At 34.7% G+C, this 25322-nt stretch overlaps 2 protein-coding genes and 1 long non-coding RNA gene across 4 annotated transcripts; all 3 read right to left on the reverse strand.

Annotated features, from left to right (window-relative positions):
- Nucleotides 1–4105: 4105 nt before the first annotated feature.
- On the reverse strand, nt 4106–11416 carry LOC104894098 (uncharacterized WD repeat-containing protein C25H1.08c). 2 transcript variants are annotated; one of them, XM_010680262.4, is made up of 13 exons: nt 11074–11416; nt 10543–10690; nt 10185–10238; nt 8075–8128; nt 7732–7851; nt 7357–7505; nt 7123–7270; nt 6905–6985; nt 6427–6539; nt 5047–5105; nt 4763–4853; nt 4401–4590; nt 4106–4264 (listed from the first exon to the last, which is right to left on the reverse strand). In XM_010680262.4, the coding sequence occupies exons 2-13, from the start codon at nt 10658–10660 to the stop codon at nt 4194–4196; spliced, it is 1248 nt and encodes a 415-aa protein (XP_010678564.1). In that variant the 5' UTR covers nt 10661–10690; nt 11074–11416; the 3' UTR covers nt 4106–4193. The 2 variants fall into 2 exon arrangements, with proteins under 2 accessions (XP_010678564.1, XP_048500202.1); XM_048644245.2 differs by having other exon boundaries at nt 4106–4590; nt 11074–11411.
- A 6189-nt stretch (nt 11417–17605) lies between these two features.
- Nucleotides 17606–18779, reverse strand: LOC130591545 (uncharacterized). Its single transcript, XR_008969303.1, has 2 exons — nt 18471–18779; nt 17606–18224 (listed from the first exon to the last, which is right to left on the reverse strand). It is a non-coding gene; the product is annotated as an uncharacterized LOC130591545 (long non-coding RNA).
- A 3824-nt stretch (nt 18780–22603) lies between these two features.
- On the reverse strand, nt 22604–24711 carry LOC130591469 (uncharacterized). Its single transcript, XM_057394798.1, has 4 exons — nt 24532–24711; nt 24005–24173; nt 23620–23774; nt 22604–23533 (listed from the first exon to the last, which is right to left on the reverse strand). The coding sequence occupies exons 1-4, from the start codon at nt 24709–24711 to the stop codon at nt 22604–22606; spliced, it is 1434 nt and encodes a 477-aa protein (XP_057250781.1).
- Between the last annotated feature and the right edge of the window lie 611 nt (nt 24712–25322).

Below are 25322 nucleotides of genomic sequence, written 5' to 3' on the forward strand. Positions count from 1 at the left end.
TTCCACTATTTATATAAGAACAGATTGATAACCAACAGTTTTTTTTTTTTAGACTTTAAGTTTTGGAGGGAAGTTTTTTACTCTGCCAAATTTTTTTTTCTAGGAACAATCCGTGTGCTTCCCTTCTCCTTAATTCTATTGGTTGTAAAATGTGGTTTTAAGGATTCTCATTGGTCAGTTTCAAAAGGTATGGATTGCATATGTAATCAAAGTAGCCTTGAATAAAATTAGTGTTTAATTGTAGTAACCTTCAACTTCTTCTTTTAATAACGTGAACATTCTGACCAGAAACACTTTTAATTTTATTGTTTTTAAATCTCCTAACTACCTAATCATGTCACTTTCCAATGCAAAACCAAGATTCACTAAGATTCATTTTGCCTAAATTACCGTGAAAAAACCCAAATGGGAACTATATTTTGGGACGGAGGGAGTATTATATTAAGATTATTACAACCAAAAGTAAGCTATACTTATATAGCTAGTTACGAAGCGAAATTAGAGTCGGTTAAGAAGCTTCTTGAATCAGTGGAGAAGCAATGAGAGCAGGTGGCCGGTGATATCACTAACAAATACAAACAGTGGAGTATATAGATGGTTACTAAAAGGGCAATACTTTATGGTTGGCTTGCTTGATAAAGTACAAAGAGGGCAACATATCTTATTTTTGTCGTGCTTGTTGCAGATCAAATAAGACAATTGTGTTGCCTTCCTTATTTGAGCAAATAGGGTAAAAGTATTGCCGTTTTCGATGATCAAAGAGGGCAAATATATAAAATTTTGCTCTTAAAACCTAATACAATGGGACTACAAGGGTAACGGAAGAGCAATTTTAAATTTGCCCTAGTAACCTAAGAAGACAAATTTTGTATCAATGGAACTATTTGTTGTAGTGATTTGGTGGACAATAAATTATCGGAATTTATAACATACACCTGGGTGTACCTTGCGATAGGTACACCCGGGTAATTTGGAGAAGGTAAAAGGTACACCTTGGTAATCTCCCTATCACTTGAGCACAAATCCACTAAATCCAATCCAAATCACAACATAATCTCCTTCAAAATGCGCCAAAATAAGTGTAAAAATTGGAGTTAACAGTAATTATTTCTGATCACTTGAGCATAAATAATTTGACATTTCTCCTCAATTCCTATCACTTGATCACAAATCCACTAAAACCAATCCAAATCACAACATAATCTCCCTCAAAATGCGCCAAAATAAGTGTAAAAAGTGGAGTTAACAGTAATTATTTCTTATTAATGGAAGTAAGGGTGGCAATCAGACGAGACAACTCGCGAGCTATTCTAGATCGACTCGATCAAAAATCAGCTCGATATGTTGGTGAGTCAAGTTGAGCAACTCAATAACTCGTGAGAAACTCGAATACCCATTATCAATAGAAAAATGCCGAAATTCAACATTTTTCTTTCTTATTGTTGTTTTTAACATGACACACTTGCAAGCTACTCGAAATCTACTCATTTTAAGAAGTTTCTGATCATTTTAAGAAGTTTCTGATCATTTCAACAAATTTTCGCTCAAATGGTGATATTTTGTCGATACTATAAGATTGAAGTAACATGCAACCAAAATCTAATAGGATGAATATAATATGTGAAATTACTTTATGATTTTTTTTAAGGATAGGATCGGATCGTAGAGTCGTAGAATCGTATTAAGATCCTACCATGTGATTTTTTGTGGTTGGGTAGGATCGGAAGATCCTATAAAATTAAGATCCTATGTAGGATCGGGATCGATGAGGTCCTTCCGGACCGTAGAATCGTAGGATCGTAAGATCCATATCGGAACTTTAACAACAATGGTGACGACTAAAATTATTATCCCTAATCACAATTATGCAAAGGGCTGGCACAATACTCGTATATATACACTACACCAGTTGTAATTGTGACTAGTGTTGTATCCACAAGCTCATTACAAGCTACCTGCTCCCATTGCTTCTCAAGTGATTCAAGAAGCTTCTCTCTCCTCTCAACTAGATTGATTAGTTAACGTTGTAACTGTTGTCCTCCATTTCTTGAAACTATGTAACCAACTCTAATTTCCCTTCGAAAACTAGCTATATAAGTATAGCTTACTCTAGGCTGTAATAATCTTAATATCAATAATAACATTTCTCTCTAAATCTTTCTCTGTTTCCTTGTAAAAACTACTTACATAGAATTATTCTTCACCTTCTCACTCTCACTCTGCATTGCGATTTTCTTACATTACCTCTCATATTCTTTTTGTTTTTCCTCTCACTAATCATGGAAGGCCATTGGAATTATCTGGGTACTGCATATTTAAGGTATGAAAGGCTTTTAACCCTTGGATGCTTAAATGTTTCTATAGATCCTAGAATTTTTAGGCAGTTTCTTTCATCAGCAAGCTTTGAAACCACGGCTGACATTATTAAGCACAGCGTATTAGTAGCCATTTTAGATGACCCTGATGATGAACCTGAATTCGAAACTGAGGTTACTCTTTCTTTTAACTATACTTACATCTTTGATCATGGCGACGACGATAAGATCCGCATGAATCCTGATAATGCTGCATTAATCACGAATTCGGAAGAATTTGACTATGATATTCTTGAAAGCATAGACCCCTTGAATGCTAAGTTTGAGCTTACTCCATATAACGCATATGATTATGGACATCAACTACAAGTAGACATTGACGTCTACTATCAATGGAAAGACGACCACAATGATGAGGCCGGTATTATGAAGAATCTACATATTCAGATAACGCAAGAGCGGATTCCATGGATACCAATGGGAACTCCATTGGAAGGTGCGTGGAACTTTCTTGGGGTGGATTTGTTGCGTAGGAACGTGATAGTAAGTAGGAAGCTTCAATTGAAAGATATTGAGGGATTCTTGAATTCTTTTCCAATGGGGAGAATGAGGGATAGAATTCTTGATGGATATGGAGTAAGGGCTGCTAATGCTTACATCTATGGTGATGTTCAGACGATAAAAGGTTTACAGTTGAAGGTGAAAGATGTAAATCGTCACCCTCGAACTTTGGCCTTATCATTAGGTCCATTATTGGAGTTTAACGCTGATTATAGGTACAAATGGATTCAAGTTTATTACCGCTGGATTGGTGAATTCTTGGAGCTAGGATTCAAGGAGACCTGAAAAAAATGTTGCTATGGCTTTGTTAACTATTACCTGGTGTTGTTACTTTGTTATTGATTCAAGGAGACATTCCTCTTGTAGCTACTAATATCATAGGAATAATATGTTTTTTCGTGCAAATATCATAGGAATAACATGTATTTGAATGTTTTGTGTAATAAATGTGGTGGAAGTGAACTATTGTACTGTTTGGAGTATTGCATCAGATCTAGATGACTTTCAATTGTTTTTGGCAATTTAATCTGATTATCACCTCTTTCCTATAGTATGTACATTTCTGATCATTGGACGACTTTCAACTATATGTCTACTTCATAAATATTGCTCATCAACTTTATCTTCAATAGTGCTCGAGAGTAGTGAGTCACAATGGAACGTGACTCCTCACATGGTCATGAGCTCAGACTCCCAAGTGATGACAGATCGGTGGGATTACTCATATGACGAGACGCGACGCTGGCCGTTGGTTGTTCGTTGCCCAAATCGTGATCGTCAATCGCTTCTTCCAGCAATTCCATCAACCATCCGAGGATTGCATCCACCATCATCAACACTGACTAGTGACGCCCCCCTTTCTATGTGACTTTGTTTTAATTTGGGTTGTATTAGCATTAGGATGTACTTCGTCTTTTAATTAATGTACGATTTTTCGTTATCAAAAAAAATTATCTTCAAATAATAAGATAAGTATACTGTATACAGTTTCATTTCATGCATATTGATCATCATGAATTCACAAAATTGAGCCTTGTGATATAAATTATATAATAAATAGATAAAATCATTTGGGACTCTGAGTGGTTGGTCAAAAGTTCAACTCAAACTTAGTAAAAGTTACTTTTTTTGTATTTGAGCATTATATATGAAAATCCTTCCTCGTCCATCACACTATCACACTATCACACTATCACAGGGTGGTTTTGGTATAAAAGAAGAAATTCGGAAACAATAAAAAAGAGAGAAGGCCCTCAATTACCCTTGCAATAGTTATAATACCATGAATAATTGTGTTCTATCATCTTTCATGCACAATCAAATAGTTAAAGCAGACATTATTTTACCACATAAGGTGATAAGGGTCAGTAACTGGACAACAGGGCATCCTATAAGAGAATAAGAGAAAAATAATTAGTGATACAGTATTACCCTCAACAAATAATATTAGATTGTCATCCTATAAACATTTTTTTTATTGTGATTGTCATCTGAAGTCTGATATGTCAAACACACGAGCAGTACCATCCTCTGAAGCTGAAACAAGAAAGTTGTTATCAGCAGACACAGCAAGTTCGTGGATTCTTTCTGAGTGACCCTTGAAGGTCCTTACATGGTCTTCTGATCGAGTATCCCAAATGATTATCTGCCCATCGCCACATGCTGACGCAACATATCTGGATTCACCAAGCCATTTCAAGCAACTTACGTCATCCTGCATCCGTGTTTACACCAACATCAACAACAAGAAAACGAGACACCCAAGAGGCTAAGACCACCCACATTGACATTTTTCTTTGTTAAAACTTAAGAGTCAATTAAAATTTGAATTGCCTTCCAGAGGACGGAAACACCTATAATAGTACTCACCCCCCCCCCCAACCTACCTGGTACTCATAAACGCTGCGACATGCTGAATGTTGCAGATCCCAAATAACAAGCTTTTCATCTGCACCTCCAGTTGCTACCCAAGGCATGCTGTTGTCAACATGCGTGTAAAATGTCAATGAAAATGCAAACAAGCAATCGTTCTACTAAATCTAATTGTACTTAATGTTGTTTCCCTAACCCTTATATATTTGCTTTTAACAGGAGTTGCATCCAACACTTTGAGGAAATTCTAAGTTTAAGTTGTAGGTGAAGAATCTCAAATAAAGGGAGAACATACAACCTTGATGAAATCCCAATACATTGAACTGAACTTGAGTGAGATGATACTGAGCTGGTAACCTGCCCAGGCAAAATATTAGAAACTATCTTTAGTTTTATCCTTATTGCAGATCGCAAATTTACCAAATATGTCAAGGTTGCCACCCCTTTCAAGCATAAACTCTTATTGGAGGAGATTATGGCAGCAATCACATATTCACATCAAAAGCATAAAAGAGAGCACGGTAATCACACTATAGAATGCTGATTAATTGACTTTGAAGTGAAACAAAAAACAAATAAACCTTTGACACGGAAGTTTCAAATCGAAATAAGAAAGAAAAGAAAATGTAGTCCTTCTCTAGACCTTTTTCATATAGTAAGCAGATTAAGCCATAGACACACCACCAATTGACTAAGATAAAATTATGAACATTTCATTTCACCTGTACATCATCAAGATATCGACCCCTTTTCTCTTGTTTTACTTTCCCTCTCATTTTATTGTGAATCCTCTTCCAAATCCCCCCCCCCCCCCCGGGTCAGAATCCCTGTTTCCTGCTGGCAAAGCCACCAACTATAAGTAGGTGGCAACCTCCATTTCATCACCTTGTTTCTCTCATTCCTCTCGCCACAATCGAATCAGACTCTCGCTGTTCCCTAGCATCGATTGAAATTAAGTGGTTAGATCACTAACTCCCTTCTCTCAGGACTCTTATCTCTTCTATTTCCCACAGTTCTTCTGAATGCTGTTCTCACTCTCCCTATTACCTTCCCTCTCCAGAAGAGGCTCCAGGGCCATCCGACAAAACACAAGAATGCTTCTTGCTCTCCTAGGCATGAGACTGGCACTCATAAAGATTCAATAAACAAGGACATCAGCTTGCAAAATTCTGTTATGATGTACAATGTTGATTGCAACACACCTTTCAAATTTCAAGAGCTCAATGTATTTGTGCATAATTTCAAACATGTGGTTGCCTGATGCATACACGATATCTAAGCTAAAAGGAGATGGGTTAAATCACCATGACATGAACCTTAAAAGATAATTCCACCTAGTTAATTAAGTTAGAGAATTCGACTGCTTACTGCCTCGAGGTTTAAAGGGACATAATCCACCCACCATATGAAGATAAACAATCTAAAATTAGGTTAGTCTCACAAGCTAAGCAAAAATTTATGCAATTCTATTACTCTCAAACGTGTAAAATAGCTTAGTGCTTACATGTATCTACAACTGTAATTCCAAAATTAACCTATTGCAACTTGGAAAAGGGAACACATTGAATTGGCAAAACAAATATAGAACATGATAAAAAAAAAAACATAATTTAATCTCCACATATTGCAAGCAAAATGACAGAAAACAAGAAGATACCCAAAAAATGAGATGACTGACCTTTCCTTTTGCTATGTTCACTACACTGACAAAACCATTTTCTGCTCCTGTTAGAGCAAGAGTTGAATCCGAGGTATATGCCAAGCAGCTCAATGCAGAAGCATGCATATAGCCTGAAGATCATATACATTGAAACCAACAAAATAAGAAATCATAAAAGAGCAAGGAAAGAACTACAACTTAAATGGTCTAAGCCTCTAGGTTGAGAGCTCTAACAATAGCAAAATTGTAGCTTCTAAGAATAGGACCTAGTAAACCATGGAATACCAACCAGGTTGACAGGAAATATTTCGTTCAGTACGTACATATACAATGTCATCATCATCTCAGCTGCATTACTCCACTCATAAGAAAGATATAATGTCATCATCTTGGATTTAAATCTAAGAAATTATTCAGAATCCTTGTTGAGCCTATATATTAGTTGCTAAGTACATAGCTTCACTGGAGATCTCAACCAAAGTCATAAAATGCTTACCTTTAGCAACAGTACTCTGACCACTTCTAGGATTCCATATTCTCAAGGTGGCATCCAAAGAGCCGGTACAAATAGATTTTCCTTCACAAAACAAAACAAAGGGGTAAAAATTTGAACTTTGTGCCCTCTCAGGCTATCAAGGCATAATAAGAACAGACACAGAAAGAGGGAAAAAAGAATGTCCTTAAAGATGAGTATGATAGAGTTTAGACAAGTACCGTCAGGTGTAAAATCACCACAAGTCACAGACTGACTATGACCACAGAGAACATTAAGACAGGCATCTCTATCAGCATTCCACAGCCATACAGTTGCATCAGTACACCCAGCCAAGACTAGATGAGCACTTGAGTGCCATCTTACCCACTGAAGATACACAGGTATTAACTTCAGGCCCTAAACAACACAATGATGCACAATAATACAAAATTTCAACTACTATTTTTTTCCACCTCAAACTCCGTGTCTTTATCGTGGCCTTCCAATGTGCATTTGAGATTGCCTGAAATGTTCCATATCTTGACACACCCATCAAGCCCTCCAGATGCAAGCAACTGGCCATCCGTGCTGAAGGCTAAACTAGAAATGCTTTCCTCATGACCTACAATAAATTAATTTGAATATTATTCAGCAAACAAATGAATGGCCAGAAATTGCTCACGTTGCCTTCACCAAGAAAGAGATGTTTCCCAAGGAACATTGGGTACAAGTGAACCAATGTAAAATAAACAAGAATTTAGGTTACAAAATTGTTTTGCGTCATGATATCAAGTGAGATGGGCGACAGACAAAGCAAACACAAAAGATTCATTTAATCAGATGCATACCTACAAGCTCATCTATCCTTTTTTCACAACCAATCCTCCAAAGACAAGCCAAATTGTCTCCACCCCCGCTTGCCACTAATGCCGCATCTTTTGGGCTGCAGGCAACAGCATAAAGTGATTCTGCAATAGTTGACAAATATTAAATAAAAAAAAAAAAGAAAATTTCATAAAGCACAGTTTGACACAGATTTTCAAACACTTCCAATAAAACCTATGAAGGGCAATTGCTAGTTCTCCATGGTTTCACAAGATTCCATGCAACAAACCAGGGTAACATCATAATGTTCATTCTTCCTTCCCTAGCTACAACTTCAAGAATAAATAATAAACGCATGGTTCTCACTTTTGTGATGTGTGAATACATGAATAGCATCATCTGGTTCAGACAACGACATATCTGCACAAACAATGAAAATTCATAAGAACTCAAATAGTAACTTAGTTATGTAGCAACTAGGAAAGATCAAGAAGGATTAATTAGACACTAAAACTAAAAGCGAACTTCAGAGAGAGAGAAATCAACAATGACTCTCAGAGCCTATACTCACTCCATTGCATTATTGAAGGTAGAAATATTGTTTGTAAAATAAGATCATTCAAAGTGATAGTCCAAATTACAAGTATTATTGTAGTTTCAAATTTTCATCAAATGAGTTGTGCTTCAATCTTGCCAGAATTTTCATGCGTCATTAAGTGATACGAAGTATACTTTTGTTGGTCTCAACCAAAAGTTGTATCCACAAGGATCACAACAGTGAATGAACCGAAATGGACCAAGATTATGTGATCTTTGATATGATTATATCATTCCCGTCAAGGTAGAACTATATATCACAAGTGCCCCTAATTCCTAAGCAATGCTTGATAGTTGACTTCATTCATGAGCTCATTACAAACATACTAGGGTTGGATGGGGTAATCCTTACTGGACATACACGAGTATACAATATAATGAGTTTTCTTTCAAACATTCTAGGGTTGGTTGTTGTTGGGCGGTGGTGGTGCTGCCGTGGTGGGCTTAGTTGTGGTTTAGCGAGAGAAGGGTATGGGGAGGAGAGAGAAAGAGGAGGAGGGAGGACACAGAAATGGCTAGCGTTTAATTGTTTAGCCACCATGAAATAAGGTCACTATGTAGAATTTCCCAAACTTGGGAGCCACTTTGTATAAAAAAATTTCCCTTGCCACCATATAGAAAAGTTGAAACTTGAAGGTCGCTATGTAGAATTTCTTTTAAATGATGAGTGTATGAGATAGTATTAACATTGACCCTTATGCATTTAATAAGTACGATATTTCTTTTTGGACAAGTTACTTCTACATAAAATTTTCAAAAACTTACTAGGAGCAACCTAATTGAGTCTAATGAAGACCAAGGACATTGTTTTGCATTGTGATCATCACTCATAATCACCTTAGACATTAGCACCCATGAAACAACCAAGGGTAGATTTTTCCAATCTTTTTGCTCAAACCCTAAAGTGTTAGAGCTCAACAATGTCCACTAGCAAACCTCATGAGCCACACTTCTTAGTTTAGAGATATGAGAAAGCATTATGACCGGGGAAATGTACATATATATGCATATTTGTGAGAGTGTCTATATCTATATATATGTGTCTCCTTATGTGTGTGTGTGTGTAAGCGTGTGCGAGCCAACATCAAATTGGAAGTTGTTAAATGTAGATTAGAACATAAAAGTGAATATAGAGAAAAGAAAATAGTAAGACAGTATGTTGGAAAACAGAAGGAAAAAAGAAATATTGATTGTATGAAGAGAAGAAAGGTAAAGGAATGGTGAAGTTTATCACGGGACATCCCAAATAATAAGTGTGAAGTTCATTATTGACCAAGAGTGTGCATATACGTATACAAGCACACATAATTGGAGCTACACTCAAACCAAACTTACACCTAGAGAATTCAGAAAGGATCAATAATGAGTAATAATGAGTTTTGGCACATCTATGTACTCCCTCTATCCGGAATCAATAACTAGACATATTATTTTAGAATGTCCATAAAAAGTTAGAGCTTTTCTAATAGAATTCTAGATTGTATCAGCTCTCGTAGAATTCCTTACTAACACCGAGTAAGAGGGAATATCTAGGAATGATCCAACTATAAACAAGGATTTTCATTAAAATTGTATAAAGCCCTTAACTATCAACAAAAAGTAGGAAAATGGGACAATGTGACAATTATTTCCAAGTGGGGGACAGTAGTAGGATTATAAACAACGAGACAAAAGATGTTTTTGTAATTTCACATTGAAGCCAACCTTAATCTAGTGAGCTGAAACCATACTTGCAGGTTCAGAATTTCAAAGTAAGGTAAGAGGTACTTTTTATTTTTTGATCTTTTTTATTTCCCTTTTACTTCACAGGGGGAGGGGGACTGCTCAATGCTCATGTCCAACCGAATTTCAATTTGGCCCTCAATAAAGTGGGAAATACCTTCAGAGACAACTTCTTCACCATCATATTCATCATCATCAACATCAGGCAGATCTGCATTTATACAAAAGCAACAATTACATTTGTATTCGAGATAGGAGCAATTACATAATTCAGTTGTTCGATAACCAAGCTCCTTAGCACGCAGTTTTTTGGGAGGATAATAGACAATGTACTCAATAACCTATCACCCACTTGGCTACTTATGGGTGTGTTAGATTATTTGAATTAGGACTTCATGTACATTTACCTTATCTATCATCGTGTATTCGTGTGTCAAAGAGTTTGGTTGCAAGTATTCCGAAACAAATGAAGTATAGAAAGAATTATGGAAACCAAACTATAGAAAGAGAAACACCTTCATCATCTAGTAGGATCTCATCAATGATGTCGGATTCATCTAGAAAAACCTCTTCGTGTCCGTCATCATCACTAATAGCACCCTCTGTGTCTGAAGATGATTTCGATTTAGCCATATGTGTTTTTTAACATGTCCTCCAAGTAGCCTACCACCCAGATAAACCAATTGACATAAACATCATACTACAATATACTTTCATGATAAACAAGATCAAAGTTTAAAACTTTCCATATCTTTTCATGCACAAATTTATTAATACAAGGTTATCATCATAATACATCAACCTCTAAGGCTCTACTATCAAACATCAAACATATTTATTGACTAACTACATGAATTCTCAAATTAGAGCCATAATTCACATGTATTACAGCAAGAAAAGTACAAGAGATTAAACGACAAAAATAGTGCATAAGGGAAATCGAATTTTTCACAATTGTACAAATAAAATCATTTACTGTTGTACTTTACCCAACAAGAAGGCAATTCAGAGAATAACTGAAAGAAGAGAGCAGAAATTGTACTTACGGCTAGTTTAGTCGTTCTCTTTCTCTGTCCCTATCAAGAAATTATCTCCCTGTGAATTTTTGTTCTTTTTTTTTTGTTGCAACGGAGACGACGAGTGTTAGTGATTCTTATTGAGAAGAGGACGAAGTGCTAGTCTCTATCTGATTGAGATTGGGATATGTAAGATAGAGACCTATCAAATCTCTTTCTCTTTATATAGTTTGGCCCAACGAGACGAAGGGGTGTGACTTCATCTTCGACATTTACAAAATTTGTATATCAAGTACTCCCTCCGTCTTATAAATAGGAATCAACATGGATTCGTAATCTTAACAAATCCTAACAAATTCGTCTTTAATTTTAAGGTTTGGTTCTAATTTTTTTGGATTCTAAGGGTCTAGGTTCAAGAAAACTTATTAGGGTATGGGTCTCATTACTAATATTTTACACTCAAACCCTACACTTGGACATTAAATTTATTTAATATTTTTTGTCTTTTGTGTTTTAGAGGAAAAATCTTTATATTTATCCTAAATTTTCAACTTTTATAATCTGAACCTAAGTCCTAGACCCATACCGTAGACCCTATCTATCATAAACACTATCAAAAGTCAACCATAAATTATTGGAAAAATTGACAATAGACGTCTTAACTTTGGGTGACAATTTTTAAAAGGTCTGAACCATTGATTAATCTGTGTAAGTCCCAATTATCAATATCAAGTCAGACATTATGGGTTAAAGAGTAAACATGACTAATTTTGCATAATTATTTTATCAAATTCCAACTTTCATGTGCTTGGCTCCAATTTGCACTCAAACATATACATATTCTATCCTTACCAACATAGCTTCCTTCCAATTTCTTCTAAATACTTGAGCTTGTCCAACAATGTTTTGCCAATTACGTTCTCAATACCTAAAATTCATCAAAAATACCAAAATCACACGATAGGAGTAATATTTTGCAAATTAAGTAATTGTATGCGCTTATAACCACAGTGCACCTAAATGCTCCTACAATGCAACCTAAATGCATCTAAAAACTATATAAAAATATGATACATCATATGACATTATCATGCTTGAGGTAGTCAATTAGTTGTATAATTATGAGTATATCTAACTTTTGGGTATATTAACTTAGAGCATATTTTCTTTGAGGACATAGAGTTATAATACTTGTTTTCGTTCATATAGAATTAGATATTTCAATCGAATAAATGATATTACAACAAAAACGTAAATTAGATATGAACATGATACAAGGATGAACATCGTGAGGACGCGGAAAAAATGGGACATGCGCGTCAGTACAAAGAGGCAAAATAAAAGAACATCCAATTTATTCTAATGAACATTATAGCATAATGAACACGTACTAGTGTTGATTGAACAATTGCAATCTTCGAATGAACATATACGAATTATTCAAAATTCAAAATGCTTTAAAACAAAATAGTATCATGTTCAATTAAATGAACATTTGCAAGTTAAAAATACAGTTACGAGCTAAAGATGAACATTTTAATGTTGTTCAACTATTAAATTTTTCTAAAATTCAACATGTTTACTGATTGAACATAGCATTATATTGAAATGAACATTTTGAAGACTTAATAAACATTTGCCAGTTCTTCAAAATTCAAATTGTTTTTAAATAAACATTTCAAAATACTTAAAGAATATTATAATTGGATCTAATTATTAAAGATGTTATTTTGCTTTAACTTAATGTTCATTATATTGAACGATTTAATGTTCTTTTGATATCTATACTAATATATTAAAAGGCGTGCGTAAATCAGAAAAGGTGCCATGTGGCGCTCTCCCTAGGGAGTTTTAGATCATGTAATCCATGTACAATAAAAAAATTAGAAATTGCATAGTATAGGTTTTGATCCCATGACCTCAAGTTCATGTACTAAAGTTTTAACCACTAGACCAAGTGGTATTTAGTGCTATCATATCAAAGTACAATATTAATAAATAAAAATTTTCTTACCCAAGTCATAGCCCGGGCCTAATAACTAGTTAAAGATCAAACCTCCTCATAATGACCTAATAATGTTTAAATACTTAACACAAAATCCTAATACGTAATTAAGGAAATAATTAAAATGCTGTTTTCGGGCCCTAAACGAACTCGAATGGCTTAAAAAGCCTATAGGTCACAGCATAGCGGTGTGTTTGACTCGTTGGCCCGTTCCGCTTCTAGAAAGGTATTACAATAAGCAGTTGGACTCCGTCGGCCCGATTAGTAGAAATCATTTCAGGTGATTTTGACAAACTTCTTCATCGAACTTATCCGCTAACCTTCCTACGTCAAGAAGGCAACCATATTCTTTTGGACTGAATTAATAAAAATTCGGATTAATTCAGTTCGATTTAGACAAATTCAGTGTAATTCAGTTCAGTTTAGACAGATTTAATGCAGCGTAATTCATACAAATTCAGTTCAGTTTAGACAAACTCAGTGTAGTCCAGTTCATGCAAATTCAGTTTAGCATAAACAAATTCAGTTTAGTTTAAACAAATTCACTGTAGTTCAATTCATGCAAATTAACTCCGTTCACACAAATCCCTCTCACAGTTGTAGTTCGGTTTATGCAAATTTAATTTAGTTCAGACAAATCCCTCTCACAGTTTTAGTTTAGTTCAGGTCCATTGGTCAATTCAGTTCAGTCTGGTGTAAAGAACATCACTGTATTGTTGGGCTATGGATATCTTTCATGTTTTGTCAAGTATCCAAGTATGTCAAGTATTATAGTTTCCTAACACTAGTAGAATTGTAGTTAGGAAAGTAGATATTATTTGACATGTATTATATTCTATCTACGATTAAGTTATTAATTCTTAGTAGGATTCTTTCATTCATAGTTGGCTATAAATATAAGTCATGGGATGGAAACAATATTGGTTGAGAGAGATAGAGCTCAATGTGTTTGGATAAACACAGGTTCAGGTGATTAGGTTAGATCGGGAAGATCTTTGAAGCCTTGTAATACATTGCATCATACACATCATTGAAAGTCCTAGTGCATCGATTCGTGGTTTTTCTCCCGATTCTCGGGTTTCTACGTTAAATCTTCTTGTGTGTTTCTTGTGCTAATTAATTTCATGTTATTATTGCTTGCAAATATATAATCAAGTATACCACCAATCCTAACACTTTTTTGCTTATTGTTTCATGCTTATATGTTTTGGTTATACTTGCTTCGCAATTATTTTCATATCTTTGCTAGATTTCTTCTTATATTTATCCTTGATATTGTTATGTGCTTTTGAAATGTATAAGGATTGTGAGTAGGGGTGTAAGCGGACTATGAAAAGTCCAGAGTCCAATCCAGTCCAGTCCAAACTTGTCGGACTGGACTGGACTGAAATTTTTTTGGACTGGACTCGGACTCAAATTTTCGAGTCCAAATATTTTTGGGCTGGATTTGGACTTATTCCTTTGGAGTCCAATAAGTCCAGTCCAGTCCAAAAATATATTTTATATATAATATATATTTAATACATATATAATATAATATATATTTAATACATATATAATGTATATATTAAAAAAATTGATACTATTTTCAAAATTTTGGAGTTTTCAACCTTCCTTCTCTAAATATTTCAACTGGCGCTAGACAATTTTACTTGGCGCCACACTATTGCACTTAGCTCCATTTGTTAAATAAGTAAATTATAATAACAGTACTGCATTAGCAGGCTAGTAGCCGACTAATTCTATCTCACTTCACTCCTCAGTCCTTACTACTCACTTCCTCTTACTCTTCATTTTCTTTCTACCTCGCTGTCTCGACTCTCGCATTCTCAATTTCTCCCTCAAATTAATTCTCAGCCTCTCTGCTTTCTCTCAACTTAGATCAAGGTAAGCATCTAATTCAACTTTTTATTCATAGTATTTTACTTTAATTTAAGTTTTCAATCTAATTTGTGGATATTGATAATTGAATCAGATGTCAAATGCTCAAGCATCTCAAAAAACGGTGTAAATCATTGAATCTAAATCGGGAAAAAAGATATAATAATCGGACTGGACTGGATTTGGACTCAAGAAAAAAAATTATCGAACTGGATTGGACTGGACTCAAAAAATATTTGGATCGGACTTGGACTCAATTTCTCGAGTCCAAAAAACTTTGGACTGGATTTGGATTTGGCAAAGTCCAATCCAGTCCAATCCACTTACACCCCTAATTGTGAGTACTTTTTGTTATATGGTGCGAAAGAATACCTACATAAAGTGATAAAGGTAATCATAACAATAAAATTGACGATTTTGTTTAGATAGCCTGTAATCCCCCGTAATTTTATGGATTTTATAAATATATTTTAGTATTTATATATTTATATTTAAACATAATTTAGTTTGAAATTATTTATTTATTTAAAGAAGGTTGACTATTTTGAAAGACGAAAGAATTATTTTAAGGATTTAAGGAAATTTAAAATATTTTGTTTAGGCATGCTTTGAAAAATGTTTGAAATACTAATTTGATTCGGAAAAGAAATTTAAATGGGATTGAGGAACCCAAAATTCTAAGTAGATTAGGTCATTAGGAAAATGATTTATATTGATGTTAGAAATTCTAATTCATTAATCCTATTCATCATCAAACTTTATTTGAACCCAATCTCCTTTTCCCTAGTCAAAGGTGACAGATCTCTTTCTCTAGTTTCAATTCATATAATAAAAGCTACTCTTCCTTTAAAAAATATCTTCCAAATTTATGTAACTATCAAAACCAAAACTACCCTTTCTTTAAAAAATATATCCATATCCATATAACAAAAGTATTGCATTTTTCATGTGAGGCCTCCAAAAGGCCAATGGTGATTGGTGGCCTGTCATGCAATTCCCAAAAAATATATATTTCAATCCATTTAGTAAAATCTACTCTTCCTTTAAAAAATACTAGGGGTCTGTTCGGCAAAAGTAGTTGTTGGATAGCTGTTGGCTGTTGGAGTAGCTGTTAGTGGTTCGGGTAGGTGTTAGCTGTCGGCTAGTGGTTGTTAGCTCTTAGCTGTGAAAGTAGTTGTTTACAATATAAGTGTTTAGTACAAGTAGCTGTTATGCTTATATATGATAAAAATAACATATTTTTTTAATTATAATATTAATTATAATTATATATGATTAATTATTATATGATTCATACTAGGATGACAATGTCTTCATCAGTCCACTAAAATACCTCGTTCGTCCCTTCTTTGTTATTAGATAAAGTCATCTACATATCTAACATAACCATGAATAATATAAAAATATTAATGAGAATATAATGCACCAAGCCATCTACGTATCTTGCAGCCATATTAGTATACTAATCAACATTGAAAAATATAAGGGGAACGAAACCAGGAGAGTTAGAAAAGTGGGATTTTTTTCTGTTAATCCCAAATTTTTATCCTGAATATATGATATTCTATTAATTCCAAATTTTTATCCTTAAAAAGTGAAATTTTTTCCTTTGAAAAAAAAATTAAAAAAAAGTAGAAAGGTACTTACAGAAACTGAACGCTATAAAATATAACGTTTTGGAAAAGCTATCCAAAAGCTATCTGAAACTCTAACAGCTACTCAAACCTCTATTATGCCAAACATTTAATTAGTGTTTTGACTTAGTCAAAACACTAAAAGGTAGAGCAAAAGTTGTTGCCGAACAGGCCTTAGGTTAGTATAAGAAATTCAAAGAAAAATTTAATGTAATTTTTTTAAAAGAAGATTAAAAAATCATAATAGAGAATCATAATAGATATCTTTTATTTATTCAAGGAAGGTATTATATATATATTTTTTAAATGAAGGTTTTTATTTGAAAATGGTAAAGTAGTTTAATTTAGCTCAATTTTTGAAGTGATAAGGTGCATTTTGGTCCAATAGATTTTAACGACAAAGAACTTAAACAAAATTTTGGTCCATATTCTCTCTTAGAGTAGATTTGAATTATAAATAAAATCCATATACTTAAAGAAACTAAACAATTTTTTTTTTAATATAAATATCTTATTTTAATTGTTAGGAATTAAGATAATTAATGAATATTCTATTTCAGATGATGTATACTTTAAATGATGTTTATATATATAAACACAAAAAATATAGATCTTAAATGCTAAGAGAATATGTGCAAAAAAAATAAAAAAGTAACAGACAACTTTACTCACAAAAAGTTATCTTTTATTATTTATTTCCTTTTTTCTTTGTGTGAATAAACATAACTTGTTAATGGGATATAACTGCCCCTTAAAATTAGGAGAATCGTAGTGTTATTTTTATTTTATTTTTTCTCTATTAGATTTTCCTATATTAAGGTCTTAAAGTAAGGATGGGTATTTTTGGAAAGGGAAATTTATCGATGAAAAACTCCTCTTTGCTTTTATATATGAGAACGTATTGTGTCGGACTCGTCCGACCATAATCTTTGGTCGGACGACTTTCAGGTGGTTCCAATTTTTTTTCAGTTAGTCTTAATTTTTTTTCAGGTAGTCTTAATTTTTTTTCAGGTAGTCTTCATTTTTTTTCAGGTAGTCTTCATTTTGTTTTCAGTTAGTCTTCTTTTTTTTCAGTTGGTTTTTGTACTTCAGTTAGACTTACTTTGGGTTTCAGTTGGTCTTTATTCTTTTTCAGGTAGTCTTCATTTATTTTCAGGTAGTCTTCATTTTGTTTTCAGTTAGTCTTTTTTTTTTCAGTTGGTTTTTGTACTTCAGTTAGATTTACTTTGGATTTCAGTTGGTCTTTATTCTTTTTCAGGTAGTCTTCATTTTTTTTCAGGTAGTCTTCATTCTTTTTCAGGTAGTCTTCATTTTTTTTTCAGGTAGTCCAACTGAAAAAAAAACAAAGTCTAACTGAAACAAAACAAAGTCCAACTGAAAGAAACACAAAGTCCAACTGAAAGAAAACAAAGTCCAACTGAAAGAAAACAAACTCCAACTGAAAGAAAACAAAGTCCAACTGAAAAAAAACAAAGTCCAACTGAAACAAAACAAAGTCCAACTGAAAACCAAAAAACACTAACCTCTGCTTTCTCTCACTTTCTCCTTCTTCTTCATTCCTCTTCTGCCAGTTTAACAAAACTGTACATTTTGTCTCCACATCTTCCGCTCATAATTGCTGTGGGAAAATATCTAGCTAATTTTCTCACTGTCCTCCTCATCTATATTTTCCAAAAAAGATGGAAAAAATCAACCTCCTTCTAAGTAGTAAGTACTAATCTATACTGCACGCAAACTTCATGAAAGTCGCGTCACGAAACTTTTTTCATACTTCAGAATCTTCAGGGAAACTTCCTCATCGGCGGAATATCATTATAAACACCTGTTTCCATGTTTCAGTTTGGTGTCCGAAAGTCATTTCCGTGCAACACAGGTACTAATTACTAAAAAAATTATACGACTCTTACAGCATCAGACATAAAAGCTCGATCAGGGTCATCAACAATAGGAGAGAGAGTGCCATCATAATCCAAAAACATCACAATTTTGTTTCAGCAAAGCAAGGGAAGTTTCAGCGAAGAAGAAGGAGAGAAAATGGGTCTGTAGTTTTGGATATTTTGATTTTTCTATTTTGAACGTTCTTTTCCTTTTTCTTTTTCCTCTTTCTTTTCTCCTTTGCTGTATATTATAAAACTGGGCTCAGCCCGTCTGACGAGAATATTGGGTCAGACGGTCTGACCCAATACTTTCACTTTATATATTAATAGATATCTTCCAAAAAAATATATCCATATTCATATAACAAAAGTAGAGCATTTTTCATGTAAGGCCTCCAAAAGGCCAATGGTGGCCTCTCATACGCGATTATTCCAAAAGGATATTTGATTCTATGAATACATCGAATCTTTTATTGACTCATATATATTAAGTTATAAAATTAAGATCCACATCCAATGGATCCTACGTAAAAATTCGAATCCTAAATCTCTAAATCAACTTAACATTTACCATAATTATAAATTATAAATTATAAATTAACAAAACATTATCAAGTTGCATCTTCAATTGACAATGTTCAAGCTCAATAGAACAACTCTAGGCATAAATAAACAAAAAGCTTGAATAATGCAACATAAAGTTGAAATGATTAAAAAAATGTTTTGTCCAAAACTACCTAGTTAGAAAATTCTTTGTGACCATTACCGATCTTGATTTTCTAGCGTTGACTTTAGTGTGTTGGCGACTTAAATAACATATGTCATGTGACCCATTTTTTTATTAACATTTCTGACATGGTCCCCTGTTATTACCACCACCGACTAAGCCTAACCCCGAAACCACCGCCGACCAAAGTCCAACCCACCTTTCAAACCACCACCTGCCACACCCCAACACGAAAACCACCCTTTAAACCCTCTCAAGCCACCACCAACTAAACCCAAACCTCCTCAAACCACAGGATTAATGGACCATGTCGGATGAATGTAATTCAGATCAAACCAGATGTTTTCGATTTTTGGATCACCATATCGATTTTGGGATCGCAAGAACTAGGCCGGGTCGATTTTTCAGATTCGGACAAACTTTGCGAAGCCTAATGATAAATAAATACTTCTATCCAAATAATGCAACAAGAGAGTATTTCTTGAGAGATAAAAAAATTTCTTTATTTCATTTACATGAACACAGAAGAAACATAAAGGGTGCATTCGGTACGTTTGAATTTTTCTGATATGATCTGATCTGAATTTATCTTATCTGATCTAATTTTTTTTTATCTGATATGAAGTTTTCTTATTGTAGTTAATTTTATAATTAAAATTTTTCTGATCTGATCTGAATTTTTCTTATCTAATCTAATCTGAATTTTTCTTATTTGATCTGAAATTTTCTTATCTGATCTGCTCTGCTCTGGTGTGAATATTTTTGTAATAAGCACTTAAATAAGTTGAAAAGAACGCACCTAAAATGGAGTATTTAAAAAAATAAAAAAAAAGAAAGAAAAAAACCTGCCTCTTAATTCGCTTTCCTTTAAAAACAAAACAAATAAAAAGAGGGAAATCACGAAAAAAGAAAAGAAGGCATTCACTCACTTTTTCGACGAAAAAGCGAAAAGCAAAAGGGTTTTTCTCTCTCACACTTACACTAGATCGATCATGGCTAGGGCTAGAATCAAAATTCCTAGAAGGATCAGAAATGTTCGTTGGACGATAAAAATGGTGTTGGAGAGGAAGCATTCGGCGTCATCGGTTGGTGGTAAAATTGACGAACACTTGGAGGCCATTCACAATTCATATCCTACCCCGTTTCTGAGATTTTATAGGCCTAAGGGTGAACCTACTTATTATTGCCCTAATTAGATCCAAGATTTTAAATGTTTGATTTTTCGGTCCAGACCGAAAAATAAACAATTGTTTGATCTAGAATATTTTTATTTGATAAGAGCGAACCTACGTATGACCTCATCCTACCTCTTTCGATATATGAGTTTTTTTGTGCATGATGTTTGTAAAGCGAAATTCTATTGATGAAACTTCCACAAAAAGAGATGTATAATTCAAACTTTAGTTTAAATCTTCAATCTAGCGTTTTACTTATATCATTTTCTCTCTCATTTTTTTTTGTTTTCTCACTCACCTAACTTACAAAGTACAATCCGGTCGTAAACAAATATTACTTTGAATGATCGACAAGCAAGGTGACTACGTGGTTAGGGAGAGCTAATCAAATGGGCTAAACGATCTTGGAAAAGGTCGTCAACTGATCTTTCTGCCTATCAATTACTTACTGTCAAATTGATGAACGCTACAATACCCTATGCTGCTGCTGTATCTGAGACAACTCTCGACACTCTTCATATTCATACCTATGGATAGGGGTCGGTTCACCGGGAAAATGAGGATGAATTCCCAATTCTACAGCAAGGAAATGGTCAGAGACGTTGTCTATCAGGCCAAGCGGGATAAGATAGTTCATTGGATGATTTTCGATGGAGGCCTGAGCGACATTGATGAGTCTGACACTGGTGATGATTCTGACACCAGTGAGTCTGATGGTGATGACTCTGATGGTAATGACTCTGATGATGATGATGATAATGATGACTCTGATGATGATAACTCTTATGACGATGACTCTGATGATGATGCCGGAGATGGTGATGATGGAGCATCTGATGGCAACAATGATGGAGATGTTACCGACGACGAATGGGACCAAAACGATGATGATAACGTCGAGCAAGGTGGTGCAGGCCATCTGTAACAGCCCGATTCCCGAGCTGCTAGGTAAATACACTTAAGATTCATTAATCACAATCAATGTTTAATAAGCCCTGAATTAAATATTTACTCGCAGCGGAAACATCTCTATTATATAAGGGAAGGGGTGAGCAATGGTGTCCTCTTTTGAAATGCCTATTTTGCCCCTCTTTCCTTTCTAAATTACAACTTCACTTACAAACTACAACCTATGAAACAATTGACTTGAAATCAAAGTGTCCACTATCTTTATAATTTATGAAGTATTGTACTTAATTCAAAAATCAACTAAAAAATTATAATATTCGAAATCATAAATAAATTCAATAAAATTTCTATTTTGTTCATAGAATTTAACTTTGAAAAGTTAAAAAAAAAAATGGTGAGAGACTTAAGTGACAAAAACTAAACCAATCAAATTTTGCAAATAAAAACAGTTATACTTCGTATGTCTAATGTTCAAATTTTGACTCTTATGCCGAATAAAATCGAGTTTCTATTTCGAAAAAATTCAAGCACGCATCGCGTGCAAAAAATTCTAGTAACCTATAAAACGATCCTGGAGCTGTGGGTGATTGGCCCACAAAACAAAATCCTTTATATAAGACTTCAATCATACCTATAACTCAACTATAATTCCCAAAAGTTATATACAAAGGAACAATAAATAACTGTTCTCAAATACACTATCTAGAAACAAACTCAATCCATAAGCTACGGCGACATCATAATATCGCTTCACTTCCATTTCCGAGCTTTTGATACCAAACCTGCAAATTTAGGGAAGAAATACAAAACAAACAAAATTCCAAAATGAGTGAAAAACTCGTAACCTTTACTTCTGCCCATTATAAATATTTTATTTTTCAAATCATTTTCATCTCGTAACAACGCTGGCATAGCTCACTCTCTTAAACAAATCAGTGGCAAGACGGGCTTGGACAAAAGACAAAAGTTACCTCCAAGCTTTGCTAGAGAGTCCAGCAATACACTACCCCCAAAGTTCGCAATGGAGCGTAGCCAACCGTATAACCATCCTCCACTCATACCTTGCCCACTTACTATTTTCAATTCATAAACTAAGCCAGCAAAACAGTTTTCGTATTCGTATTCATATTCATCGAATAACATTTTCAGAATTAACTCACAACATCACATTCATAACTATGGCCATAGTACGAACTTAAGTATTATAAAAACAAAACAGAGATCCACACACATAGGGGCATAAGTAAATGATTTTTTTTTGAAGAAGAAGATAAGTAGATTAAAAGCACAAACAAGAGCTACACCTAGCCATTTGCCAAAGCAAAACACCCTACACACTGGATAAACCCAACTTATACATTATCAAACCAAATTCTATCTCTATCCTTTACTTTGCCATTCATAAGCTGCTTAATTCTACCTTTCACACACTGCTTAATCTCCTGGACTGACTTGCTACTTGTCACTACAACACCATCCCAGTGTGCAGAGTTACGAACTCTCCAAATGGTGTACACAGTAGCAGCAATAGCAGCTAGCACCACTTTTTTCTGGAAGCTGGAGCCTCTATATCTTCCTCTGATCCATCTACACAGCTGAAACACATTTCTGGCATTCCAAGACACTCCCAGCCAGTTCATCACCTGTTCTATGCACTGACTGCTGTAATGACATTTGAAAAGCAGATGCTTCACAGATTCACCATGTTGCCCACATATGGTACACACATCATCATCAGAAACTCCAATTCTTTTCAACCTATCTTTGGTTTTCAACCTGTTTTGCACACCTAGCCATAGGATAATTCTATGCTTAGGTTGAGAAAATTTATTCCAAACATAAGCACTCCATGGAGCTCTTATGTCACTTCCATTAAGTGCTGTATAATGTTTCTTGATGTTGTACCTTATGTCTTGTAACCACTGGTCTCCACCAAGCTTCACCTTCATTTCTTCCTTTGCTTGACATATATACTTCCAAGCCCAGCTAGCAGTACCAGGAGCAATATAATTACTCCACTGTTGTTCCTTAATGTACATCTCATTGACCCATTTAACCCACATATTATCTTGTTTTTGTGCAATACACCAAGCTAACTTCCCTACTGCTGCAATATTCCAATTTATGGTGCTCCTCAATCCAAGCCCCCCAGCAGCCTTAGGTTTGCAAAGAGACTCCCATTTAACAGATCCAGGTTTAGTATCATTATGAGTACCACTCCAAATGAAACATTTGCATATTCTATTCACTTCTGTGAGCACACTTTTAGGAATAAGGAACAGCTGCCCCCAATATGTGTGAATACTCATCAAGACACTATTCACCAACTGGCATCTTGCAGCAAATGACAGGTTCCTGGTGCTCAGACTTTAATCCTAATTATCATCTTGTCAATCATTGATTGGCAATCACTAGCCTTCAGCTTATTGGTGGCAATAGGAACACCCAAATACTTGAATGGCAGTTGTCCAATTTGAAAACCATTAACATCTTTAGCTCTTTGAATATCATCATCACTCATCCCTGCATAATACACCTCAGATTTACTCCTATTAACTTCCAACCAGATACATTAGAAAACATTTGAACACCCTGCAATAGTGTGTAAATGGATCTAAAGTCTCCATTGCAAAAAAGGAGCAAATCATCAGCAAAGCAAAGATGGGCTAGTTTCAATTCTTTGCATCTAGCATGATATTTAAACCCTTCTGGTTCACCAATATAATCAATCACTCTAGCTAAGTAGTACATACAGAGAGCAAAAAGAAGAGGGGACATGGGGTCTCCTTGCCTCAATCCCCTCTGAGCCCCAAAGAAATCTGACAGAGACCCATTCACCATGATTGAAAATTGGGGAGTTGTAACACAGATCATGATCAATTGTATAAACTTTGTAGGAAAGCCCACACCTTCCATTATTTGCTGCAGAAATTGCCAATTTAGAGTATCATAGGCTTTCCTAAGGTCAAGCTTCATCAAACAGCAAGCTCTAGTGCCCTTCCTATTATAAAACTTCACCAAATCTTGACACAACAACACATTATGAAGAATACTTCTACCAGCAACAAATGCTCCCTGGCTATAAGATACTATATCTGGTAAGATGCTGTTAAGTTTCTCACTAATCAATTTAGTGATGCATTTATAAAGAACTGAGCAGCAGGCTATGGGCCTGAATTTAGTTACATTGCTAGGAACAGTAACTTTAGGAACAAGAGTTAAGGTAGTTATGTTGATTACCTTCAACAGCTTTCCTATTCTAAAAAAAATCAATGATTGCCTCACTAACATCATCACCAACAGTCTCCCAGCAACTTTTATAGAAGCAGCTATTAAACCCATCAGCCCCAGGTGCCTTATCATCAGGGATACTGAACATTACTCTTCTTACATCCTCTTTAGTTATAGGCCTCTGAATGATCCTCCTGTGATCCTCATTTAAACTCTTACCTCTGCTCATCAGTGTATTGAATACAACCTGCTTCTACTCCTTACCAGTAAAAAGGTTCTTATAATAGTCCAAGAATGCTGCAGAGACTCTTTCATGAGAGTTCACCCACTCACCAGCTTCATTGTGAATGGCATGCATTTTATTCTGTCTTCTTCTTGCTTTAATTGCCTGATAGAAGATTTTAGAATTATCATCTCCACATTTCAGCCAAGTCAATTTTGCTTGTTGTTGTAACATGGTCTGAACACACCTTTTTGCCCTCTGAACCCTTTCCATAGCATCTCTCTCCAGTGCTATACTATCTATGTTCCTAGGATTCTCATGGATCTCATCTTGGACCTTCTTTAGCTCTTCTGTAGCTTTAATAAGGTCTGCCTCAGCTTCTCCAAACCCCTCCTTCTTAAGAGCCCTCAAAGCCCTTTTGACTCTCTTCATCTTCTCCACCACAATAAACATGGGACACCCATAAACTGGACTCCTCCAAGCTTCCTTCACAGCATCCATCATAGCAGGATAGTGAACCCACATGTTACAAAATTTAAACGGTCTATGAATCACTGGCACATCATAGACACTTAGCAACACAGGAGAGTGGTCAAAATTACCCTCAGGTAGGAAAG

The sequence above is a fragment of the Beta vulgaris genome, chromosome 5 (assembly GCF_026745355.1).
Source record: "Beta vulgaris subsp. vulgaris cultivar EL10 chromosome 5, EL10.2, whole genome shotgun sequence".
Lineage (NCBI taxonomy): Eukaryota > Viridiplantae > Streptophyta > Magnoliopsida > Caryophyllales > Amaranthaceae > Beta > Beta vulgaris.